Source organism: Marmota marmota, unplaced genomic scaffold (assembly GCF_001458135.2).
Source record: "Marmota marmota marmota unplaced genomic scaffold, marMar, whole genome shotgun sequence".
NCBI classification, from domain to species: Eukaryota; Metazoa; Chordata; class Mammalia; order Rodentia; family Sciuridae; genus Marmota; species Marmota marmota.
In genome coordinates, this window is record NW_026000196.1 from 8,306,472 (window position 1) to 8,329,853 (window position 23,382).

Sequence of the window (23,382 nt, forward strand, 5' to 3'; positions counted from 1 at the left end):
GCTGTTCTAACCCTGGGCTCCAACTCACCCTGCCTCCTCCCAACTCCCTTAAATGATGGCTGAGCAAATGCCTCTGAGACCATCTTCAGCTAATTTCCTTCAAGACATGCAAGCTGCTAACTCTGGGAAGCACAGATAGTATGGAATAGCAAATATGGCCAAAATTAGATTAAAATAACCTCCTGATAAACAAATTACTCACCGAAAATAAATATTGGACTAGCCTGACCAAGATAACTAAAAGAACAGCACCACCACATGGCAGGAATAGGAACTACATGTATTGCTGTCCACAGCTCAGCCTGGATTAGCCCACCCCACCTAATGGGTCAGAAGTGGGAAGGGAAGTGGGCAATCCAGGATAGGCCGCATCTTTCTAGCTTGAACTTTTAAAAAAATCTCTCATACACTTATGCAAAAGACATAAATATTTGGCAGAGAGAACTGAACTTTGGGCCAAGGGAAAAAAAAATAAAAAAGGAATGTTCCAAGTTGAATGTGGCATGACATAATAGGAGTCTGTAATCCTTCCCGTTCCTGCTCCTTCCTCTCTCTCACCCCATCATTCATCAGCCTTGTCTCATGCTCAACCTCACAGCAGACACTGGCCCTTCAGACAGCTATGCTGGTGTTTGGGCATCTATCTCTGGGTTCCATTCAAATGCTATATGGAGAGGTCGGTATAATGCTCTTTTCTATCCTAAAAGACAGATGATCCCTCCCAAAATAATCCTGCTAATGCTTAGAAAATATTTATTTAGCTTTCTTTCAATGTTTGGTCATATCTTCTTTGGGCTAAATAAACCTAGCCACATTTATCTCTTCTTCGTACAGCACAGGGCTCAGCTCCCGAGGATCTGGAGACAGGCAGGTAAGCTCTGCAGCCTTCTGGCGGTGTGAATTACTTAAGCTTTCCAAACTTCAGTCTCCCCCACCTGCAAAATAGGGATTAAAATGCCTCCTTGATGGGCTAAATGTATATACAGTGCCTGACATACTAAGAACTCGATAAATGGCAGATATTTGTGTTGTCATTTCAAACCAACAGCGTGATGAATGTAGCTTGCTATGCTGCATTCATACAAAGTCGATCACAGCAGTCCACCCCAGTATGACAAATGCAAAAATCTATCAATATTATTTGATACAAATTTTTGGCTCATCACTGAAATTTATTGCATGCTTCTCCAGAAGTTACAGTGGGAAGAAGAGACATAAGGTCTATAATCACACCACAGTTTGATCTTTCTGGGGATGGCAATGGGGACGGCCTCTTCACTAAGGCTCAGTGAAAGTAAATGTAGGAGGTTTAAGTCAGGAAACTGAAATCCTTCCTTAGTTAACATGAATGTATTAGTCGCTCCTCTGGGCACCGCCCAATGTAAGGGCTTGGGATACAGTAGGTATCTCAGCCTCTGTGGAACTATAGCCAGTAAGAAAACTATGCATACATACATTTATGCAAAAACATGATCATTGATTATAATATGATTACTTCTTTGAAATACAAATGTCAGGTTCTGTGGAAAGATTTAACAGGAAACCAGCACTGGGCAGAGCTGGGCTTAGGTGGTACTCAGAGAAATCTCCTACCAGAGGTATTTGTGGTAAGACCTAAGAGCCTGTGTTGTCAAAGTCTCAGAACTCTGAGTGGGTCACTTCCTCTCTATGCTTCTCAGTTTCCTGGTATGAAAATGAGGATGGGCAGAAAAGGTCAATAGCTTCCAGGGTTCTCAGGAACCCTATGTTTCTGTGAATGTGTCTCAAAGGCCACTGAGAGGAACTGATGGAAACTAGACGTACATGGCTCCAAGCTCTCTACCCAGAAAATGCACTAGTTAATTCCATAATGTGGACATATTTCAAAATATCATGTTGTATGCCAAAGATGTGTTCATTTTTATTTACCAGTTAAACAATATATAAATAAAACAACAAAACATGTTTGAATACCACTGCAGTAGGAAACCTCAAAATATTTTGCAGCTTTGATGGACTGGCTCCTGTCCCTCATCCAGAAACTAAAGAAGGAAATGTACCAAGTGGGCAGAATCTTGGGGGCACCATGCTTACCAAAACAGGTCAAAGCCTCTGAAGGTGGGTGGGCAGGTCTGAGGCTATATGGAAATGCAGAATATACACGCAGGTGCAAAGAAGGTGGCATTCATCCATTGGTGCTTGTATGTGATCACAAGGGCAAAAGAGTCATAGTGCCAGCCATTTTTAAACATATGGCCATTCTAAGGACTCAGAAGCATCCAAAATGCCTATAAAGACCTGACTTTGATGAATTTCAAAACTGGACCTTTCTTTTACATTTTGAAGTACAGCAACCATCTGACCATCACGTCCTCTAGTCTCTACACTGATGACTGCCAGAACACAGCGGATGACCATGAAGAAAATGAGTCTGTGTGCTTGTGATCAGAGCTCTCCATGCTCAGAGGGCCCTTGTTCCCTATACTCCACAGCAGCATCACTGCCCACTGTTCCTGAGAACCAGCCAGGAGCAGCATTAACGAAGACGATCTGTGAGAAGTCTCATCTTCCTGCCAAACTTCCCATTAGCTGTCTTGCATCCTTCCCTCCTTCCTTTCTTCTCCACCTCCCTTGCTTTGCTAACTAGACTTCCTTTTTCCAAACCCCTCCCCATGCTCTAACTTCTGCAAACTTCCAGATTCCTCTAAATGCTAATTCTTTCGTTGGAGAGGGGTCTGAAGTAGACTCATCATTTCCTTATTAAGATTTAAGCTCTGAACCAGAAAGCGTTTTCTTGTTACAAGATAATGACCTTTAAATCTGGGCAGCAAGGTCAAAGCCAAGACATTATTTGAAGATTCATCCCTGGACTCTGTATAAATCAGGCATGATTCTATTGGCACATCTCATTCAAGTGCCACTTCCAGGGCTGCAATTTTTCAAAAAATGCATTTATGATTAATGCTTGTGGAAGGGAAGTTAGGAAACAAAAAGAAAGAGGGAGAGGTGGTGGGGGCCATAGGAAAAGGAAAAGAGGATTAGAGGGAAAGAGATTACAGCAGAGAGACAGGTAAGAAAAAGGTAGAAAGAATGAAGATAGCAAGAGAGACAGAAACAAAATTAACATGTTGCTTTAGTTTACTAAAGAAATTCCCCACCATAGAAGTAGCACTATTTCTTAATCAAGGCTTTGTTAAATTTTTTTAAATAAAGTACTAAGCGGTTTGGGGCAGAATAGAGCACAAAAGGGCAAAGCTCTCAATACAGGAAAATTTAATGTAAAATTTGTGCATGTGAGAGTGAAGAGGAACTGATCTGAGGAAAGGCACGGGATTTGGATTAGACCATTCTAATCCAAAACAGAGATAACAAAATGGACTCTTGGATGAGCAATATCTTTTTAATTTGTAGAGCCCAGAATTTCCAAGACAATTGGAAAAGGGGCTTAGGACATCCAAGCTATGTTTGCCTACTAATGCCCAGAAAAAGAAAAGAGATGAGAGACATCTTTGGGTTCATTTCTCTCTTCTTACCATCCACATATCCTACACTGGTTTTTTTTTTTTTTTTTTCATTACTTGATAGGAAAGAGAGCCAAAGCAAAATAGTAAGATCTTCCTAATGTAACCAGAGGGGTTTTTTCTTTTTATTTTTTTATGACCTTTAAAAAACAAAAAGCTTTCTTTTTGTTTTTCTGTGGACAGAAGACTCCAAGTCTCCCATATTTCCCAGTTCTGCTTTTTCTATTAGGGGTAGGAAATTGACTCTAGCCAGACATGACTTGATAGGATCTTGGTGACCTCAGATTCCCAATCCTATCTTAGTGTTTACAATGCTGACTGCTCCCAGGTAGTAAATACTTTGTGCTAGCTTTATTTAGACTGGCGAATGTTCTATTTTTGTGAGTCAGTTACAGAGATCTACTACAATAGCTGACTTTTATACTAACTGACAAGGAAATATCAAGGTCAAAATAATCATCAGTTAAAAGAAGTGTCCCTTTAGGAACTAAAGGTTCACTTAAACATTCCCAGATATCAGTGCCAGATGGCGAGGTTTGGAATTTTAGACAGAAGCTGACTTCCTGCATTTAAGTTCAACTGACATGAACTCACTCTGGGATCCAAATGGAAAGACATTCCATGTCAGGTCTTAACTATACATGACATGTAGACAGGAAAATCCAACTGGAAAATCCACGAGACTTGTGCCCTGCAGCAAACCCGGTCTACTGGAGTGGTACTATGTATGCCCAGATCCTCCATGCCACCCACTGTTTTGGACAGGCCAATAGAACCAAGAGGGTAACTCCCCAATATGCTGTTATTGCTCCTCTGGAAATCCATGACAGAAAGCAATCCAAATGCAGCCTTCTTTCCTGCTGAGCTCAAATATAATCTCAGAATCCTTCTCCCCATACACTGGAGTTGCCACTTGGAATAGAACCTATCTGCCCTCCTTGTCCTAAGACCCTCGAGATCCTCAATAGCCTGTTCTGCTCCCAAGTAATTTGTGAAGATTTGTAATGATTTTCTGCTTTTTGTGCTCTTATCTCTTGTGAATCTATATGAATTATTCCAATGCTGAGGAACTTAAGACCAATTAGGCAAGAAGGATATTTCGTGAAATATCAAGAAAATATCTGAGGAGGGGTCCTTTGACAATTTGACTAGACTTCAGCTCAAATGTACATGTGTATGCCCAAATATACTTCTCAAAAGGAAGCAATTCTGACCCCCAGCAGGGTTAGGAGATGGTTGGTAGTGTCTAAAGACAATTTTATTTGTTACATCTGGAAGTGATACTGGCTCCTGGTAGGCAAAGGTCAGGGATGTGGCTAAATATCCTACAATGCACAGATCAGACCTAATAGCAAAGAATTATCCAGCCCAAAACGCCAATGGTGCCAAACTGAGAAACTCTGATATGAATTTAGGCTGGTTATTTAGTGGGAGAACAAATGTTAGCCAGACTCTGATCCAACTCTCTCATGTTATAAATAACCTAAGACCCAGACCAGGGTCTGTATGAACAGCTCAGCAGAATTAGCAAACGACTCTATGCATCATTGCAATTTGACACTAAAACTTGTTTTGTATGTGAAGGAAAGCAGGCTATCAGTTCCTGAACCATCCATTAGTGTAGCTAAATCAAAACTACAAGTGTTAGGAACATTGGTTGTAGGCGTACATGGTTGGGTTCAGGTAGAACGGGGCAATATTGCCATGTTTATGTGTGTAAATATCATGAATTGTCTATTCATTTAAAATCGTAATCAGTGAATGTTGGCTTTGAGCTCTTTATTGTGCTGGTACAAATAATACAATGATCAATAGAGATGACTCTTTCTCTCAGAAGTTTTTATCTGCTGGAGAAACAGACAACCGCAACTTCAGTACAGCATAATCAATGCTGAGATGGGAGCAACTGTGTGAGTGCAAGGGAGAGGAATCAAGCCCAGTCCTGGTAATCAGGGAAGGCTTTTTCAAAGGAAGTGATATCTGGGTCTTGCTCTGGAGAAAGAGAAGTTGGAGGCTTTAAAGGCTCGCTAAGCATGACCCGCATGTTGGAAAACTGGCTAAATCATCTCAGTCTGAGTCAATCCATATTTGCATTGGCTATTGTTTTCTCCTGAGCCAACACATCATGTTTCATATCAATATATCAAGTGGCATGTACTATTTTCATATTTTTACATACTGTAGGCACATTTTATTTCAGGACATCCAACTCTAAACTTAAGAGGTGAGGAAGGTGTCTGTAAAAGGTAAACTGGCTTCATTCATCTCTCACTCCTCCCTTCTCATGAGACATCAAGTCTTCCACTGCCAAGGCTGTGCGGGGAGGGCTCAACAGAAAGATGCTTTCTCAGGTGTGGTACTCCCAGGCTGACCAACCTAGCCATACTCATTTTCTTTCTGTCCTGCTGTTAAACTCTCCCTCACCTTTCTGCATCAAATACCAGGCATTAATATTGAGAGTGACAGCAAACAGGTACACAATGTGAATCAAGTACATCCATAAGAATGGGATCCTATCTAAAATAAGAAATAGTCCATGCTTGCATAATTATATCAGAACGGATTCTGTCATGTATAACTAAAAAGAACCAATTAAAAAAGTCAAACCTGAAATATGTTCCTCCCAAAGAGAACCAATAAAAAAAATCAAACTTGAAATATGATTCTCCCAAAGACGAACAGTCTCCTCCTCAGATCTCACAGGTACCACTTTTCCATCCCCTCCTATCTCAAAAGCATCATGACCTCCCACTCTGCACAACTCCACCTATTCTGCCTACCTCCACTCTTCCTGAAGGTCATAAAGTTGTGGATATACTCAAGGATCATATCAAGTTCCAATAAACTAAATCAATTCAAGCTTCAAATTTTTTTTTTCTTCAGTCTGTAAATGGAAGTATTATGGTTTGGATCCGAAAGTGTCCCCCAAAGAGCTCATGTGTTAAGCAATGTAGCGATGTTCAGAGGTGAAAAGATTGAATTATGAGAGCTATAATAACCTCATCATCCATTTGATGGGTTAACAATTTCAATGGACTACTGGTAACCACTACAGGTAACCACCTGTAGGCTGGTGGCTGTGACTGAAGGCAGTTGGTCTCTGGGGCTGTGCCCTTGAGGATTATATCCTGTCCCTGTTTCCCCTTACCTGCCCCTGTCTCCCTCCTAGCTGCCCTGAGCTTAGCAGTTTTTCTCTGGGAGGCACTTCCACCATGATGTTCCTCATCTTAAGCCCAGAGCAAGGGAGTTAGCCAACCCTGGACTGAACCTCTGAAATTGTGAACCCCAAATAAACTTTTCCTTCTCTAAGTTGTTCTGTCAGGCATTTTAGTCACAGTGATGCAAACCAGACTAACATAGGAAGCATCATGTGATTTGGTTCCTTCTCTGGTGTTTAGAGTTGATAGAGCTATATGGTTGAGAGAGAGAGGGTGTTTTCATTTCTATTTATTTATTGATAAGTTTTATTAAAGTTCACCTTTTACCCACAGGCCTCAGGCTCCCTACAGGAAAAAAAATCACAATTGATGCAGCTGGTTTCCAAGATGCCAAATTAAAACAGATGAAGAAATGAGGTGGGGGAAAATCAAAACACTGAGCTAAGTAAGACTTCTGCACTCCCAAGTGCTTCATGCCTTCTATTACACTTCACACATGAAATTGATTCCCAGTGTAATTATCCCAGGGACCTAGGCATAAAAAAAATCCTCACAATTATTCAGACCCCCAGAGCTCTCCTTTTGCAATCATTCAAGTAATTGAGAAAAGAGCCAACTTCTTAATATAAATCTGTTATCAACTTCGACACTGTCCAAGCAATTCCCACCATCCTACCTGCCCCAAAACAGAGTCACAAGCTGAGTTGAGAACCAAACAAAAGAATCTGCTACACACCTAGCCCTTACCTCTTCTTCCATTGAACAATCCCACAGAAAGCTGGAAACTATTCCAACAATCTTTAAGGGTTGCAAACCCTCTAGGAGGATCTGGGGAGTTCCCAGGGCCACAAAAGACAACATACCTGCTTTAGGGTCAATTGTCTTGGTACATTATGGGTGGACATGTCCACATGGAGAGGTATTTGCTTTCTCTGAAGTCATGAACCTGGAAAAGCCTATCTCATGCCAAAGACATGGCTCTATTCCTTTACAGGTCAGAAAGGAGCCATCAGGACAAAAGAGTTCTTTCACTAACATCAGAAGGGAGAGAAATAACCACTCTTCAAAAAAGATGCTTACTGGATTTCAGCAGTACTGCCAAAACTTCAGTGGCTGCCCTGGGGGAAAAAAAAGAAAAAGAAAAGTGAAAAGTCAATGTTCAGTGGTCTTTTTCTGTCAGCCCATGGATCCCATAGCCACCATGTTCATTGCTGCCACCTAACAGGCCCATTATTAACCAGGGAGCAGGTGTTCTATTCATCACACCATTGACCATTAAAGAGGCATAAATGCAGAAATTGCACAGAGTGAAGTGTCCATCTTGCAAATGGGTCTCAGAGGTCCCTTCCTCTGCTGAAAATCTCTTCCTCTTTCCCCCTTGTCTGCCACCTTCCTCTAACTTCCCTGCACAGCATGCCTTTCTTTTTTGGGGCGTGGGGGTTGTTTTTGATGCTCATACCAGCCAGAGTTCCTGTCAGTTTCCTGATTTGTACCTGGAAACATGTGGGGACTCTGGGAGAGGGAAGGCTAGGAGGCTTAGCGAATGCAGCAGTGCAGTGCACACTTCTCAAAACGCTCATGTCCCTGGGGACACACTAGAAAACATCTACACATTGGAAGGAGAGGCTGTTTCCTTATGATGAAAAATGGTTATTATGGGAGATTTTCTTCCAAATGCATTGCTTCCTTCCATGGAGGAATTTCATAGTCTTTGTAGTGAAAAGAGACAAATGGGAGCAAAAATGCCTTTTGGTCCACACCTTGGTGATCCTTCAATTAGCTCCCTAAGTCTGGGAAGGATACACAAAGACCTACTCCTATAGTTTGAAATTGTCCCTCAAAAGTTCAAGCATTGGAAACCTGATTCTCAAATTCATAGGTTAATGGTATTTTGAAGTGGTTCTTTGGGAGGTAATTCAGATTAAATTAGGTCATGAGGGGTGGGGCCCCTATGATGGTATTAGTGTCCTTACAAGAAAAGGAAGAAAGATCTTGGTAGCACACCTGCACTGGCTCAGCCTGTGATACCCTCCACCATGTTATGATGCAGTGAGAAGGCCTTTACCTGATGCTGGGGAGAAGTGGGGGCCATGCTCTTAGACTTCCTAGCCCACAGAATCATGAGCCAAATAAAGTTCTATGCTTTATAACTTACTCAGTCTCAGTTATTTTGCTGTAACAACAGAAAACAGACTTAAAACACCTACCCAAAGGGCAGAGGAAAACTTCACTTGCTTTGAGGGCAATATAGTGTAGTTCTAGGAGGCAGAATTCTGTTTGCTTTAATTTATATATTCTGTATGGCCCTGGCAACTTATCCTCAAAGACTATTAGGTAATGCTCTATTCCCACCATCTCCAAGTATTGGGAAAAGAAGCCAAAGGAACTACATTGCCCTTCCAAGTTTACACAGACATGTAAGCAGAGCTGGAACCCCACATCCAGGAATCCCATACCCACCTCTGCTTCCTCCTCTCCTGCTATTCTCCAGAATCTCTCCATGGCCCTGTTCTCATCTCTGCCTAGCTGAAGAAAGACAGTTCTCTTTGCAATATGTTGAAAATAGAATTCAAAAATAGAGTCAGCAGTAAAAAGAAAAATGAATAAATAAAATAAAAAATAGAAATGCAGTACATGAGATATCACTGCTTCCTATAACCTACAAAAGAGTCCTGTAACAACAAAGACCTCTAACACACAGGTCCCAGAGTAGACCCACAGCGGATGACACCTCAGCTGAGTGAGTCCAACACAGGGCAACCACAAAAAAAGGTAAAACTGGCTTCCATGGAGGGACTGCTCCATTCATTGTTCATAACCAAGTTTTCCTCTAATCAACATTCACTCCTGCAGCCCCATTCCTGCAACCCCATAGGGATCTAGCAATAATAGATTGCTCCATTGAGGGCACTGCTGGATATCTAAGTGTAAAACACCCAGGTGCTGCAGTGCATAGGGCCTAGCTTGAGCTGGGGAAAAAAGAAAATCAGTATTTTGGGAAAAATAGATCAGCAAAATTAATTTCACCCAAATGGGTTGGCAGAGAAGAATGACACTATGAAAACAGTAAAAGAATGAGGATGTTCCAAGCAAGACACCTAGCCCAAACTCCAATCACTGGCTGGATCTATAAGGTTAGTGACCTGACGCTTCTGGTTTGCATGACACTTGCATCTTGGAGAGTTCACAGATGAGGTGATGATCCACAAGACACTAGGCTCATGAGGGACAGAGTGGAGGGGCGGGGTAAGCAGCAGGCAGACAGTTAGGAGGATGGGAGGTGATAAGGGTTCCAACCCAGAGAGAGGCAGGGAGGAGAAGGGATAGGTTCAAGGGATGTCCAGAGCCTCCATGCTCAAGGTGTGGGTCTCTGACCAACAGCCTCACTTTTTCTGAACCCAGGTAGAAATGAAAAATCTCAACCCCACTTCCTGACCTGCTGAATCAGAAGCCTTACTGATTTGGTCAGCTCTTTCATCGCTGTAACCAAAAGACCTGACAAGAACAATTAGAGGAGGAAAAATTTCTTTGAGGCACACAGTTTCAGAGGTCTTAGTCCATAGACAGCTGACTTCATAGCTCTGGGCCCAACATGAGGCAGAACATCAAAGGGCATGGCAGAGTTAAGCAGCTCAGGACATGGCAACAGAAAGCAAGAGAGCTCCCCTCACCAGGGACAAACTATAAACCCCAAAGGCATGCCGCCAGTGACCCACCTCCTCCAGCCACGCCCTACCTGCCTACAGTTACCACCTAGTTAATCCAGACCAGTGGATTAATGCCCTGATTAGGTCAAGGCTCTCACATTCTGATTACTTCACTCCTAAACTTTCTTGTGCTGTCTCACACATGAGCTTTTGGGGACACCTCGTGTAAACCACAACACTCTAACAGATCAACCCTATACATTTGTACACTGAAGATTGGGAACAATTGGTTTAGAGGATTGTGTAAATGCAGCTTGGTTACTCTTTCATTATTAAAGAGGATATTCAAGGTAACTCCCAGATTTTAACTCTCCAGAGAAAGTACCAAATAACATGCTAATATAACAATGACTTCATATGATATGGTCAGTATCACATTAGTCAAATAATTGAGGCCGATTCCTGAAAGGTTAGAGAGATTTGTTTCTTTGCAGCTCATAATTGGGGGATCCATGTTTAATGCAATAAAGGGCACATTTTAGAATAATGATGGAGAAAAGATTTGGGGTCAAAATCTAGTATTCTAAAGAGTTCAGACTCAATTCTGTAGATAATAAGACATCATTTTTTTTTAAATCAAAGTGATGCGGTGTCAAAGATGGAAAAGTGAGAGGAAGGTTACTAGCAAAGAATTAACAAGATTTGATGAAAGGTCAGTAATGGAGGGCAAAGAAAGAGGAAGAGTCAGTGATGGTCTGAAACATTTAGACTTATATTAGTGGGAGAATAAGAAAACCACTAACAGACCAAGGAAGGAAGCTGTTTCATTTAGAGAAAGTTACTTTGGCTTGGGACATACCAAATTCAATGATGATCACCAACCATATGAAAGCCACATGAAACTACAAAATGCTGTTGGACTCCTATAGAGTTTCAGAGGGTAACCAGATTTGGGAATAGATATTTGTGAATTCCTACAGTGGCAACAATAGTTGTAGCCAGGGGAGCAGGTGATGCCTATGAGAAAATTCAACCAAGAGCAGAAGAGAGGGCTGACCCAGGAAAGCATCAGCACCAGGGGCAGCAAACCCGCAGTTCAGGAAAGAGGAGGAGCCTGGCAGAGTTCAGTTTTGAAAATGACAGTCAATAGGCCTAGTGTTTTTCAAACTTCAAATTGTGGCCCAATCATGAGTTGCACAATCAATTTCATAGGCATGCACTAGCTCCTGTAATAAAATGAAATAAGTTGGAATGGAATCGAATATATTAGAGTCATGTAGCAAAGGTTAGTGGTAATCTGGGAAACTTTAACATCAATACACATATATGCATATGTGTGCTTACTTGAGAATGTAATGTAAATGCTTTCCTTAAAAAAAAATCTTGTAAACACGTTTTTTTTTAGTATCCATATAAGATCTGAATAAGAAGTGTCTGAAATCAAATAGTGAGCCAGCTGAAGACCCTGATCCCTGTGATCCCTGAGAGTGCCTGGGAATTGGCACCAGACCACCATGTGAATTTGTCCAAGTGGCTCTTTGATTTTGGTGAACTCAGTAGATAAGAGTCTGCAGTGCTTGTCCCCTGTCTGAGCATTGTGTCTGCTGCTATCCTTCTCCTTCAGTTTAGCACCAAGAAAGAATAAAGCCATCAGAATTTAGGCAACTGCTTTATCAACAAATGGCCACATCTACAAGAGGCAAAATTTAAGATGATCAAGTTTAAATGAACAAGAAAATATTCAGTAACTTCCATCCCAAGAGACCAAGTCCACTGTATTGAGCAAATGAACTCAAGTCCCTAGTGCCTTTGGGGTGCTGCACTGTCTCTTGCTGGATGGACGTCTGGCACTCCTAGTTCCTAAGGTCCACTGATTTTAGAGAGGAGTATAGGGAGGGCACTATATTCTTGACGTTTAAGCCAATACCATCATCCCACATTGTTTGTGCTTCCTAGTGGGCTATAAAGCAGAAGTAGCAAAATGTTGTTCTCCATCCAATTTTCCTGGTTTCCATCGATGAATGGACCATTTGAGAAATGGCTACAGAACACCTTGCCCCAAAGAACTATTACAACAGTCAAAAGCAAAGTGGAACAGCCTCCATTCTACCCATTTTCACAACTTAGGATGGCCCAGTCAAGATTCTAGATGTCAAAGAGGACTTCTACCCTCCTCTTCAGAAAAATATAATTTTAGACCATTAGCAAATTTATAAATGTTCTCTTGTCAAGAATTTACAAAAAAAAAAGTCAGAGAGTTACAACAATTGGATTTACTTCTTCAGTTTGGAACACATTTCAAAAGCCACTATAACAGAGTCTTTAATAATTATCATCATCATTTTGGGAGCCCCTATAAATGCCAAGCACTGTGCTGTATCATATATACATCATTTCATATATATGTATATTTATCTATGCACATGTATATATATATGCACACACACAGACACACACACATACATATATACATCAGATATATACCAACATTTCATCTTCATGGGAATGACAGAGAATGAAAGTTCTGTTTTACAAATGGCTGCAAAAAATCTTCACAAAGGAAAAATAATGCACCCAAAGACCAGTATGTTATCAAGAGGCATGTTGTGACTCAAGCCCACTTCTGCCAAACTCTAATTCTCGTGCTCTTAACTTCTCTCTACTTTAAACATAAGGCTAGAAGACAATTAAAATATCTCTCAGGGCAATTTCTTTATTCTTCATATAAGGGTGGGTACAGTTAAAGGTTAGGTGGCTGACACAAGGTCATAGGATTGTGACATCACAGGGCCAGTGAAGCAAACTTGTCCCCCTTGAATCCACTGTCTAACTCTGAGTTTCACATGGCAGTTTGACCATAGCTTCTGGGGATTTGGGCATTTAGTGGTGGTCATGGAGATTAGGATGGAGGACCCTATTAGAACCAAGTTACACAAGTATTTGAATGTCAGGGCTGAGTTGCAGAATTAGGAAGAAGACGGTTTGAGTTTGAAGATTGGGGCAGTCTCTTTTCTGCTTCTGGATTCCAACTTTACTTGATATCTCCAAATCTGATAGTACCATTGTTTGGAAAGTAGACATACTAAGATTCAACTGGTTGAATGCAAAGAGTGAGATAGAGCCAAAATTAAATTATACTAAACGCCTACCATACTCCTTCAAATGCAACATCAACTCCAACAGCATCACAGAGTGAGGAAACAAGTGACCTGCAGAGTTGTCATCTGCGAGTCAGGAGATGTCCTTGGAGGGAAATGGGTTTCTGTCCCTGTATCCATTGAAGAAACAAAATGTCTAGACTGTCTTTTAAAAGTCAGATGTCCTATAACTCAGGACATTTGTTATCTACTGATTAATTATCTACTACTGTATAATAAGTTACCATAACTTAGCACTTAAAATGACACCCATTTATTATCTCACAGCTATGTGGGGCAGGATAGGTATGTATGGCTTGTGTAGGTCTTCTTCTCAAGGGTCTCACAAGGCCAGTCTTCATCAGGAGGCTCAACTTTCAGGATCTGCTTCTTGATTCAAACAGGCTCTCAGCCAAATGAATTTCCTCACAGCAGTAGGGCTGAGGACCCTGGCTTCTAGCCGCCCATGAGTAAAGACCACTCTCAGACTGTAGAGGTGAACTGCAGTTCCTAGAAGCCACCTGCTATTTCTTGCTTATATGGGCTTCCCAACATGACTGCTTACTTCATCAACAGGGAGTGTCTCTATGCAATATTTACATAAGACAAACATCACAGAACAGAACATACACACAAGGTGACATGCCCTCACCTCTGCTATTTTCTAGTGTTTAGAAAACTCAAAGGACAAGTCATAAACACAAGGAGGTATTTGACTGACTCTAGGTAGGCCACCTAGAGTCAGTCCAATACCCAAAACTTCTTGCAATCTTTAGCACATTCAGATAGCAGGATCCTAACATTCTTCTCACCAAAACATGACTCTCCCCAGAGTGGAACAACTATTTTCTCAGAGGCTGAGCATGTGTCCTTCAACCTTCCTTGCCCACTCTCCCTCTCTATCACTGCTCACACAAACACCCCCAATTAACTTCCAGAGAGTTCTTAGGTTGTCCATTCTGTGTGATTCCTGCTGTCACCCCCTTAGTCCAAGCATGTAGGGATCTGATATATCACTGAAAAATGTGGTTTCTAGAGTTATTGGTCCTTGGTTGAAATTTGCATTTTAATTTCCAGTATAATAAATGCATATTAGCTACAGAATCATTTTAGGTATATTATAAAATTCAGTTAAGCAATGAGAAATAGAATACATTAAAATCACCCAAATATCTCTCATCTAACTATTGCTGTAGCCTCAGAACTAATCCATCCATATCCACTCTAGGTCCCCTTCAAACTGTACTTCTGGCTGCAATAGCATGATTGTCTCAAGAGTAACATGACTAGGGCACCCTCACACTGTTATCTTGCTCTTGGATAAAAATTCAAGTGTGAAACATGGATCAAGATGTTCTAACAACTGGCGCCTGCTCTGCCACCCTCTCCGGGCTCATCTCATACCACTCTCTCTTCTTTCTGTACTTCTGCCCCTCTGGCCTTTTGCCAAGCCTCGGAACATGCTCCTTTAACTCATTCTTGGTCCTTGCTAACGCTATCACCTTGAATGCTCTGCATCTTCTCCTCCTCCTTTACCTATAGCTCATACTTCACCCTTTACATTCTATCTAGTATATGGTTTCCTCAGGAAAGATTTCCTTGATCCCTAGTCCTTTGTAAGTATATGTCTTTTCCCCCTTTCCTTATTGCACAATTCAGTTCATAATTATTTACTCTTTTTGTGCGATTTTATGAATAATCCCCTTCCAGTCCCCAAGCTCTGGAGAACAGGAAACACTTTGTTTCTCATTATTCTATCCCCACCACTAAATAGTGTTTAGTACAGAACATCACCAAATATTTGCTGAACTTTTTTCCAAAGGCTAGAAGCTTGTCTAAGAGCTTTATGTATGTTATTCATTCATTTGAGAAATGTTTATTGAGCACCAACTATATGCCAGAACTAATCACAGAAAAAAATATTCCTGCACTCAGAGTTTATATTCCTTCGTATTAAGATGAAAGAATAGTTAATAGACAGTAGTATTTTTTGAAAAGTACATGAAATTAGCATTCTAAAATGTGATAAATGCTACAAAAGAAAGAAAAAAATCAAACAGGGTAAAGAGATCAGCTGTGCAAGGATGAGTTGTAAGTTCTGAAGGGTTTGTTGGAGTAGGCTTCATTGAGAAGGAGTATCTGAAGAGTAGGGAGTTGTCATGCAAGTAACAGGAGAAAGTACATGTTGAGCTGAGAGGACAGACAGCGCAGACTGTGGAGATGACAAGCCTGACCTATCCAAGGTGTCAAGATCTGAACAGGATTACAGAAACTGAGAGCACAGGAGTGGAAACTGAGGAGAGGAGCAACAGGTGTCATTCATGTAGAGTCTGGTAAGCACCGTAAGCCTTCACTCTCAGCAAAAGATTCACTACATTTTTGAAGAAGATTTTTCTGGCTATAGTACTTAAAAAAAAAAGAATCTAGGAAGATAAGACTAGAAGCCAGATCTGGGTACGAAGTTATATGGAGAAATGTAGCAGACTCAACATGGGGCATATACAAAAGGGTTATACACAGTGATCAACTAGAGTTTCGTCCAGGAATGAAGGGTTGGTTTAATGTCCAAAAATAAACCAATGCAATAATCCTCCATAATAATTAAATACAAAAATATAATCATACCAACAGATACAGAAAAAGCATTTGATAAAATTCATCATGCTTTCATTAAAAAATCATTTGACAAATTGGAATAAAATAAATCTTCCTTAACCTGACAAAAGGAGCTATTAAAAATTCACAGCTAACATAATACTTAATAAGAATGACCAAATGCTTTCCCCCTAAGATCAGGATCAAGATAAAGATATCCATTCCACCACCTCTGTTCAACATTGGCAATTCTACCCAGCACACTTAAGAATAAATAAACAAAGAAATGACATGCAGATCAGAAAAGAAGTAAAACTCTGTATATATACCATGTTCTTAGATATAGAAAATCTTAACCCATTAAAAACTATTAGAACAAATTATTTGCAATATAGAAAAGACAAAAGATCAATATACAAAAATTCAATATAGTAGCAATAAATAGTTCAAAATGCATTTTTAAAACTCCCATTTTTCATAGCAGGAAAATAAATATGCAATTTTTGGTAATGATAGAGATTCAAACTTATACACTGAAAACTACAGAATATTATTGCAGGGAAAAAGTAAAGATTTAAATAAATAGAAATCACAGAAAGGTAATGTGTCACCTGACTACTGCAATAGCCCCATCATTGATGCTGAGAGCCATTGCCAAGTAGGAATGACGCATGGCAATTTCCTTGTCAGCCTACCCAATGTTGCTTAGAGGGAGGACTCTCCATTGTGGAAATGGGCTTGCCTTGGACCCAGGTCATTTGCAGTGACATTGCATGAATGTTTGAGAAAGGTGACCCTGCTCAAGGACCAGGGTAGATCCGTGTTTAGGGAGGATCCTGCTGGATTAGGGTGGGTCCAGGATTAGGGTGTATCCTGCTGGGAATAGGGAGTATCCTGCTGCCTCAGGCGCCTGCTCCTTGGGTTTAGGGCAGTTCCAGGTTTAAGGTGGACCCTGCTGGGAATAGGGCTTATCCTGCTGCCACAGGTGCCCACCCACTCCTTGAGTTCCCGTTGAGTTCTCGGGGGATTCAGAGAGTATTTGGGATGCAGAGCCCGGTGGAGGTGTGGATTTCCCCCAGAACCTGCGTGTAGAGTGCCGGTGACAGTTCGAGAATAAAGAGTTGCTGTTTGAATCTACAAGGTGTGTGGTGGCTCGGTTATTTTGTGCCCAGCCAGACTGCGGCAATTGATGCACCCATGTCCACACAATGCCCCTTTCAAACTATTCTTCAGGGTACAACTAAAATGATCTTCTCAAAAACATGGATACATCTTGAACTTACAGCTAAAAGAATTTCATGACAGATTTCTGTGAGAAGTAACACTAGCTTGGTCACTTCTCATGACAACAGTCATTTTGCTGATGAAGAGACTAACAAAGGTAAGTTAACCTGCCAGAAATAGCCACTTGAGACAGGAGCAAAGCTGGAGCTTGGTCTCATATCTCTTTGGCCCCCCACCGTCCAGTGCCACTGAACCGGCCAGTGAGCTTCCTTGGGGAGTTTTCAGGAAGAAAGAAGGAGGTGGCTCTGGAATTAAACTCTACAGCCATGTTACAGTTGGCAGTGGGAGGCAGAGGTGTTACAACCAAAAGTGATAAAGAGGGATTAGCTAAATAAGTAACAGGTGGATAAAGCAGGAGGCCCTTTCCACGGATTGAACCTGTCACCAATGAGCAAAGACACCCTGGATACCATCTGCTACAGCTCCAGCCTCCTGCATGGCTTGAGAGGGACTAGCAGGATGGATAAAATTACATGCATGGGAGGGCACGTGTGCACATACCCACTCACACACACTCACATGGATGGGTGATCCAAGAAAAGGAATCACACGTGGTACTTGCTGAGCACCATTTTCAGGCAGGAGCAAACAGAAATGGAAACTGAGATGGCTCCAGGATAGTGAAAGGAAAGAAAAACCATGAACATATGGTACAAAGGTTGAACTGAATCCTGTGCCCAGCATGGAACTTGTCCATTTCTCTCTGGAAAGAAAAAGAAAAAGAAACACACACACACTCGACTCTGTCCAGATGCTGTCAAAGACAGCTCATGAAAGCCATCATTAATCATGGGAAATTGTTGTAAGAGAAACTGAAATCCAGACCTCAGGCTGGTTTGGTTAATAACACTCAGCAGGGACAGAGACAGAGGATGGCTACTTCTTTAATTATACAAGCCTGCCATAAAGGCTGTGGAGACCCCACCCTGCCTGGCTTGGCATATACAGCAACTGTGCAAGGGGGAAATGGTTTTGAATGCTCCCAAATTCATAGGCAACACCATCAGAACAAGAACTTGGCCAAAAGGTTTTGAGAATCCCCAGCAGCAAGGAGGGAAAAACTAATGTTCAGGAAGAAAGCAACATATTGAAATTGCAATAAACTCTCACAAACAGAAGAGTCTTTCTACATAGGGGTATGACTCTCAAATTAGCACTAAACCAGGCATGGTGGCACACACCATGTATTCCCAGTGACTGAAGAGGCTGAGGCAAGAGGATCATATCAGCACTTGAGGTATATGTTACCTTTGAACTTCCTTAAATTATTCATAAACTACAATATGCAAGGATGAGTGACCATAATCCTATACTATAAAAAGTATATATAAATGCAAAATGAATAAAGTATATAATTAAGCATATACATGCAAAATAAAATTTACAGAGTGTTTGCTATGTGACTGTAGTAGAATAATTGCTACAATACCATCTAGTTGAATTCTTATAAGTTAAATATACATATGATGCCATCTACTCTTGAAATATTGGAAGCATAGAAGGAAAGATACCATATTCAACGTCAATGCATAACTCAAAGTAAGCACCCAATACACATTTTTCAACTTGATGAATAAATAAAAATGTATCTGGTTTAGCTCTATCTAAAGGGCAGAGCAAAGATGAACTTCACTGTTATTTGGCCTATTTGATTGAGATAACGGGGCCCCATATATGGTACCAAGCTTAGCACCTCCTAGCACTAGTACAACTAGCACTTCAAAGGGTTGTCATTCACACAAAGACCAATATCATGTGACTCATTCCATTTATGTGAGCTTCCTACAGTAGGCAAATGTGTAGACACAGAAAGTAAACTAGAGACTACCTAGGGCCAAGAGAGAGGTAACTGGGGTGTTGCTGCTTTAATGGTTACAGAGCTTTGTTTGGGGTAATAAGAAAGTTTTGGAAACAAATAGCAGTGATGGTTCTACAATAGTGTGGAGGTAATTAATGTCACTAAAATGCACACTTAAAGTGATTAAAATGGCCAGTAATGTGTTTTATATATTTTACCACAATAAATGATTAATAAAAGTTGTTGTTGGATCTGATGATGAGTCACCCCTCTTCAAAAAAAAAATGCACAGTCTCTGTGAAAGAAGGATAAAGGTGTGGCAGATCTACAAAGTGCTCTTTCATTTGGCAGGACATGGAAAAACAACAAGAAAGTTCACCACTACACACTGGGACCAGTGATTCTCAAACCTGAGTGTGCATCAGAATCCCTGGAGGACTTTTGAAAAACAGAGTGGTGGGGGCTCCCTGTCCCCAGTTTCTGACTCAGGAGGTCTAGGGTGGGCCTGAGAAAATGTACTTCTAACAACTTCTTTGATGGTGCTGCTGATCTAAGACTCACACTTATGAAACACTGACCCAGGCTACAAGTGTTCTCTATATTTCTCCAAGGGACATTGTCAGTAAGAAATAAGAGAGGGACTCTGGAGCCATTTTTCTTCCAGGAAAGATGCTCAAGACCCTCAAGAATGCTTCCCCATAGTGCTCTGGTTGCTGGAACTCCAAGGAAAGATTTTATAAAGTTCTCTCTTTCTTAACTAAAATTAAGAAGAGATGCTTGAGTTTGGAGGTGGGTAGAGTTTGAAAAATGAGGTGTCCCCCAATAGCTCCTGTCAATGCAAAAAATATTCAAGATAAAATGATTGGATTGTAGGCATGGCTGTAGGAGGTGGGCCATGGGGGATGTGCTCTGGAAAGGCTGTTCTTTCTGTAGCCCCTTTCTCTCTCTCCACTCCCCCTCCTCTCTCCTTTCTTGTTGCCATGAGCTTTCTTCTGCTGTGCCCTTCCCCCATGATGTGCTGCCCCACTGTGGGCCCAAAGCAATGGAGTTGGCAGTCTCTGGACTGAGACTTCTAACACTGCAAGCTCCAAATAAACTTTTCCTCTTCTAAGTTGGTCTTGTCAGGTATTTTGGTCACAGAGAAACAAAGGAAAACTAAAAGAGGGGGACTCCTGTCTAGAGTCTGAGGTTCTGAACAGCAAGGGCAGTTATTCATTTCTATTCATCTCAAAGGGTCACTATGATTTGGTGCTTATTCCTCGATTGACAGGATTGGTGAGCATGATTGTGGGCATCCTTGCACTGTTTATCAATTTCAAAAATCAAGATCTTCATTAAAACCAAGATGATAGGCCAGGTACAGTGGGACATGCCTGTAATCCCAGCAGCTCAGGAGGCTTAGGCAGGATGATTGAGAGTTCAAAGCCTGCCTCAGCAACTTAGCTAAACCCTAAGCAACTCGGTGAGACCCTGTTTCTAAATAAAATATTTTTAAAAGGGCTGGGGATGTAGCTCAGTGGTTAAGTGCCCCTGGGTTCAATTCCCGATACCTCAGATGATTAGACTCTCACCCTGCAGAAAACTCAATCAAAGTCGATCAAAGACCTGGGAATAATTTGACTAGAAACTGCAACTTCTAGAAGAAAATATAGGCCCAACACTTTAACATATTGCTACAGGAACAAACTCCCTTAACAAGACTCCTAAGGCACAAGAAATAAAACTAAAATCAATAAGTAGGACACCATCAAATTTAAAAGCTTCTGCACAGTAAAGGAAACAATTAAGTGTATGAAGTGAAAGCCTACAGAATGGGAGAAGACCTTTACCGCCTGCACCTCAAATAGGGCATTAATATTCAGAATATAAAAACAACACAAAAAAACTTAACACCAAAAACCCCCAAATAATCCAATTAATAAGTGAGCAAAACAACTAAACAGATACTTCTCAAAACAAGAAGTACAAATGACCAACAAATATATGAAAAAATGTCCAATATCTCTAGCAATTAGGGAAATACAAATCAAAACCACCTTGAAATTTCATCTCCCTCCAGTTAGAATGGCAATTTTCAAAAATAAATATAACTCATACATTGTTGGTGGGACTACAAATTAGTACAAACATGGTGGAAGGCAGTATGGAGATTCCTCAAAAACTAGGAATGAAACCACCATATACCCAGCTATCTCACTCCTTAGCACATATTCAAAAGATCTAAAATCAGCATACTACAGGGACACAGCAACATCAGTGTTTATAGCAGCACAATTCACAATAGCCAGGCTATGGAGTCAAACTAGGCAGCCCTCAACAAATGAATGGATAAAGAAAATGGGATATATATCCCACATTTTTATTTATATACATATATAAACATATATCTGTATATATCCCATACACTAACACAAATAGCATATTACTCAGCCATAAATAAGAATGAAATTATGTCATTTGCTGGTGAATAGATGAAACTGAAGACCATAATGTCAAGTGAAATAAGCCAGACCCAGAAAGTTATGTGGAAACTATTCTAAAATAAGGGGAGAAAGAGAAAAGGAAAAAGGCAGGGGGCAGTGGATTTCATCAAAATAAAGGAAAAATCAGGGGGGAAGAAGAAGGGGACTTAGGGGGGGAAGAGGGATGGGATAAGGGAAAAACAGCAGAATGAATCTGACCTAACTTTCATTCATATATATGAATAGACTCCAGTCGACCTCACTATTATGTACATCCATGAGACTAATTATGATTTAAAATGTAAATAAATAGCAGAAAGATCAGCAGAGTAGAGGTACCAGAGCAGGGGGAAGGAGGAGGGGGAAGGTAAAAGGAAGTACTGAGGACTGAATTGAAGCAAATTATATGCCGAGCATTTATAATTATGTCAAAATAAATCCTAAAGTCATATATATAACATAAATCAATTAAAATGAAGGAAAATTAAAAATAAAGGGAAAATTCAAAGATAGGGAAGACAAGAAAATGGTAATCCTCCTTGTTTTAAAGGATGGAATTTACTACTAATAAAGCCCATCAATGACTAATCCCTCAGAAAACTGCAGACACTGTGCTACTAAAATTCCACTCCACACACCATGGTTTTGCTCCACAAGTGGGAACAGCAAATCCTCCTGTTCTCTGGGAAGACTCCCCTTCCTTTGTCTTCTCCATCTAGCACACTCCTCCTCACCCACCTACCTACCTTACACCTAGCTCAAATTCCAGCCCCCACATGAGCTGAGTTCCAGGCTCTTTGAAGTTCTTCCTCTGAGTTCTCATCCCACTTTCTAATTTCCTTTATTATAACATTTTCCATCAACATGAAAAAATTTCATTTATACATCAAACTCCACATTAGGCTAGAAGCTCTTTGAGAACAACACATACAATCTCTACAGCTTGAACAGTTATCATGGCACCTGCTACAGAGTAATTTTTTAATTAAGTAAATAATTGAATAGGTTGCACCAGGGTCAGGCTAAACTTAAATATGACTCAATATTAACCACACACTACCTCTGGAAACCACAGAAAGTAAGTGATGTTGCAAATAAGATGTTTTTAAAGGAAAAAAGTTCTCTTTACAAACAAACTCATGCCATATGATTCAGCAACTGTACTCCTTGGCATTCACCCACATAAGTCAAAAACATGTCCACTCAAAAAAAACTGCATACACATATTTATAGACTTTGTTCATATTTGCCAATATTTTTGAAGCAAAAAAGGTGTCCTTTAGAAGGTGAATATATAAATAAACTGTAGTACATCCAGACAATAGGATATTATTCAACACTAAAACGAAATGAGTTATCAAGCCATAATAAGACACAAAGCAAACTTAAATGCACATTTCTGAGCAGAAAAAAAAGTCAATCTGAAAAGGCTACATTCTGTATTTTCCCAACTATATAGCATTCACTGGAAAAGGCAAATTAAGGAGATAGGAGAAAGAACAGTTGTTTCCAGAGGTTAGGAATAGAAGAATGAATAGATGGGGTATAAAGGAATTTTATGGCAGCAAAACTCTGTATGATATTATTATAGTTGAAATATGTCATTATAAGTTTGCCCAAACCCCTAGAATTTACAACACAAGAAGTGACTCCTGTTTTTTAACTATTAGAATTGGGGTGACAATCATGTGTCAAACTAGTTTCACTGATTGTGAAAATGTACCATTCTGGTGGAGGGTATTGATAATGATAAAAGCTATGTGGAAAATTTTTGCAGATTCTGATCAATTTTGCTGTGAGC

The 23,382-nt window shown here is 40.6% G+C and overlaps 1 protein-coding gene across 1 annotated transcript in view; it reads right to left on the minus strand.

The window, feature by feature from the left end:
- The window catches only part of Agbl1 (AGBL carboxypeptidase 1), a gene marked incomplete at its 5' end in the record, with an annotated part of 696,476 nt that overhangs the window by 619,428 nt on the left and 53,666 nt on the right, over positions 1-23,382 (minus strand). The window contains one exon of the mRNA XM_048790140.1: positions 7,739-7,776. Within this exon, the coding sequence (XP_048646097.1) occupies positions 7,739-7,776 (38 nt within the window). The remainder of the gene's footprint in view (positions 1-7,738; positions 7,777-23,382) is intronic.